The 3,144-nt window shown below is 36.3% G+C and overlaps 1 gene segment (V, D, J or C); it reads left to right on the forward strand.

Moving 5' to 3' along the window:
• Nucleotides 1–329: 329 nt before the first annotated feature.
• On the forward strand, nt 330–1,170 carry LOC113838984. The segment is given in 2 exon segments: nt 330–378; nt 782–1,170. Coding segments are annotated over 2 exon segments (438 nt in total).
• The last annotated feature ends 1,974 nt before the right edge of the window (nt 1,171–3,144 follow it).

A 3,144-nucleotide genomic window follows, 5' to 3' on the forward strand; every position in this document is an offset into this window, starting at 1 on the left:
CATGCACCTTCATTTTCAGTCCTTCCAGTTTTTCTGTAATACATAACTTATTGTGTTACTGGGGTTGTTCTAATGTACAGTTTTAGCTTGGTCTTTTCTCATCAAGTGCCACATTTTTTATGTATTGTCATTCCTGGCATAGAAGAGAGTTTATGTGCTTTTTGCAATAATGAGAAGCCTGCATAACTCTTCCCTGTATCTATAAGGCACCACTCACCCAGGCCTTTGCATAATGCTCCCGTGAGAATCCCTATACTTCCTTGTCTCAGATAAAAGCACAGATATTTTCTTGTGTTGACTAATCAGTCTCCTAAGGCTGCCTCCTCAAAATGAAGTTGCCTGTTCAACTATTGGTGCTGCTTTTGTTCTGGATACCTGGTGAGGACAGAGGGAAGTGAGATTGGAGAATGGGAAGAGAGGATGAACTCTGAGTATTACTGATGATTACAAGTGTTCTGTCCATATATGAAAGAACAGATATTATTACCCAGGGTGGGACATGAGTGTTCATATTTGTGAGTGGGTGATTACAGATGGGAGAAAATCTGTACTTTAATTAAGATTGTGACACAGATAAACTGTCGTATAAATTATGCCTGTAAACTCTGGAGGGATTTCAATTCACATGTTTTATCAAAAGAGGTATTGTTGTATACAAAATATTGTATGTAATTGTAAAAAGTGCATAGTTTGTAAAAATAAGCATCTATTGAAATAAATATCAACAATGATTATTCATTAAATTTCTTTGTAACTTTGCACTTCTTTCTAAATATTTCAGCCTCTATCAGTGATGCTGTGATGACCCAAACTCCACTCTCCATGCCTGTCAGCTTTGGAGATTCAGTTTCTATCTCTTGCAAGTCTAGCCAGAGCCTTGTACATAGTAATGGAAACACCTATATGAATTGGCTCCTGCAGAAACCAGGCCAGTCTCCAGAGCTCCTGATCTACAAGGTTTCCAATCGATTTTCTGGGGTGCCAGACAGATTCAGTGGAAGTGGCTCAGGGACAGACTTCACACTCAAGATCAGCAGAGTGGATCCAGAGGATTTAGGAATTTATTACTGCTTGCAACATACACATATTCCTCACACAGTGATTCAGACCCTAACAAAAACAACTTCCTTGCTTGATGTGGCCCAGCTGCAAAATATATTACTCATCTGAGTGAAAGAGATGCTGAGGGACTCCAGATTAATTTCTGTAGGTGAAAGCCTTTGAGCATGAGTGCTTTGGCTACAGCTCAAGATTTATGCATTTCTGGCCTCATAGGATGCAATAGCAATGGTATTGCATCTGCCTCAAGAGAATGGTGAACAGCGGCCTTCTCAACAACCAGAAATGATGGGATAAAGCTGAGTGAAAATTGGATTAGGGAAATGCATATTTCAAGCATTTAATATGATGTATGTGTGGCTGTGAAAAATCTGAATAATTTAGACTGACATGGGAGTTGCAAAACAGCACCTGCTAGAGATTGTCAGAACTAGGAATCCATCTCTAACGGTTGTAGAGGAAGTAGGAGTGTGGGTCTTATGCCTTTTGCAGCAGGGCCTGGTCAAGCAACAGAAGCCAACATCACTAAGCTTTTCAGATAAGGGGTGATATATATGTATCCTAACATATGTATCCTAAGGCAGCAATGAGAGAAAACACTGATTGCCCCATGAAAGAACTAAATAGTAAGGGTTAGATGAAGGCCTGTCAAGGTGTACACAATACTAACCATTTTATTTCATTTAAAATGTGAATATAAACTGATTATTTTCCCCTCAAAAATACAGGGAAGTAAGTGAATCACAGGTTATATGGACCCTCACACTAGGATTTTATGATTAGATCAATGATATAATCACTATGTTAAGGTCAAGGTGTCCATATCCTTGACCTGAATATGATGTTGAAATCCTTTGTTTCTAGGGAAAAAATTAAATTACTGCCATCAAACTATAGAAAGTGAGTATGAATTTTATATTTTCAAATAAATGCATAAATTCTGAATGAGAATACAGTAGGAAGAGAAATTGAAATAATGTACCTTATAAAGATTTTTAGCATTTTCTATACAATATAGAATATATGTTCTATAATATTCTATATATTGCATAGAATATATATATATATATATATATATATATATATATATATATCAAGGCACATTCATTTAAATGGTTACCCCTAATCTCATTGTGTTCTGTCTGTCTATCTGTCTCTCTCTCTCTGTAAGTGTGTAGTTTTATTGTGTGTGTGTGTGTGTGTGTGTGTGTGTGTAAGAGAAGGAGTAGGGTTGGGAGGAAATTAACACATACTGCCATGTGCCAAGCACTACCACTTAGCTAAGTATTTTGCTCTTTACAATATTAATGAATGAAATAGTCTCAAGTATTGATGGCAATAAATGCACTGCTCATGAACTTAATATTCAAAATTTCTCATATTAAGTGAAATATGTGGGTACATATGGTACAGATTCTAAGAATGCTTCAAACATGTCTCCCAGAAGGTCACTGATGCCTTTTCTTGCATTTCTTCATTTTTGTTTATGTTGAAAATGTAATTTAATCTCACACTTCTCTCTTCCCTTTCCTCCTTCCAAAACTTCCTTGTTCTCCTTCATATTCATAGCTTTTTATCTATATATTTGAATATATATGCCTAAACTAACATTTAATCAATATAATGTTACATATAAATATGTTTTCCTGACTGATCTTTTGGTAGTGGACAACTAATTGTTATTTTCTTTCCATTAGACTGACCACCCCTCCTGCTCTGTGAATTGCTCAGTTGCCTATAATTCTACATGTCGGGTTCAGGATCTTGGGTTTCCCCATTGCATGTTGGCACTTTCATTCATGCATTTTTACTTCTGGTAACATTTAAGGAGTAATCTTGAGACTTTATGGGTATAGCTGCTGATGTTCTAGGAGATACAATCTCACAACAAAGTTTCTGATCCTTTGGTTCTTATAATATTTCGTGTTCTCTTTATCAATGTTACCTGATTCTTAAGTATGGGCATGTTTACTAGTTGTATCCACTGGAACTGACCTTACACCTCTGCATTTTTATTAGTTATAGTTTTCATTAGTGATCACTGCCTTTTGCAAAAGAGTTTCCTTGATGAGGGGATAAACACCA

Source organism: Cricetulus griseus, unplaced genomic scaffold, assembly GCF_003668045.3.
Source record: "Cricetulus griseus strain 17A/GY unplaced genomic scaffold, alternate assembly CriGri-PICRH-1.0 unplaced_scaffold_26, whole genome shotgun sequence".
In the NCBI taxonomy this organism is placed as follows: domain Eukaryota; kingdom Metazoa; phylum Chordata; class Mammalia; order Rodentia; family Cricetidae; genus Cricetulus; species Cricetulus griseus.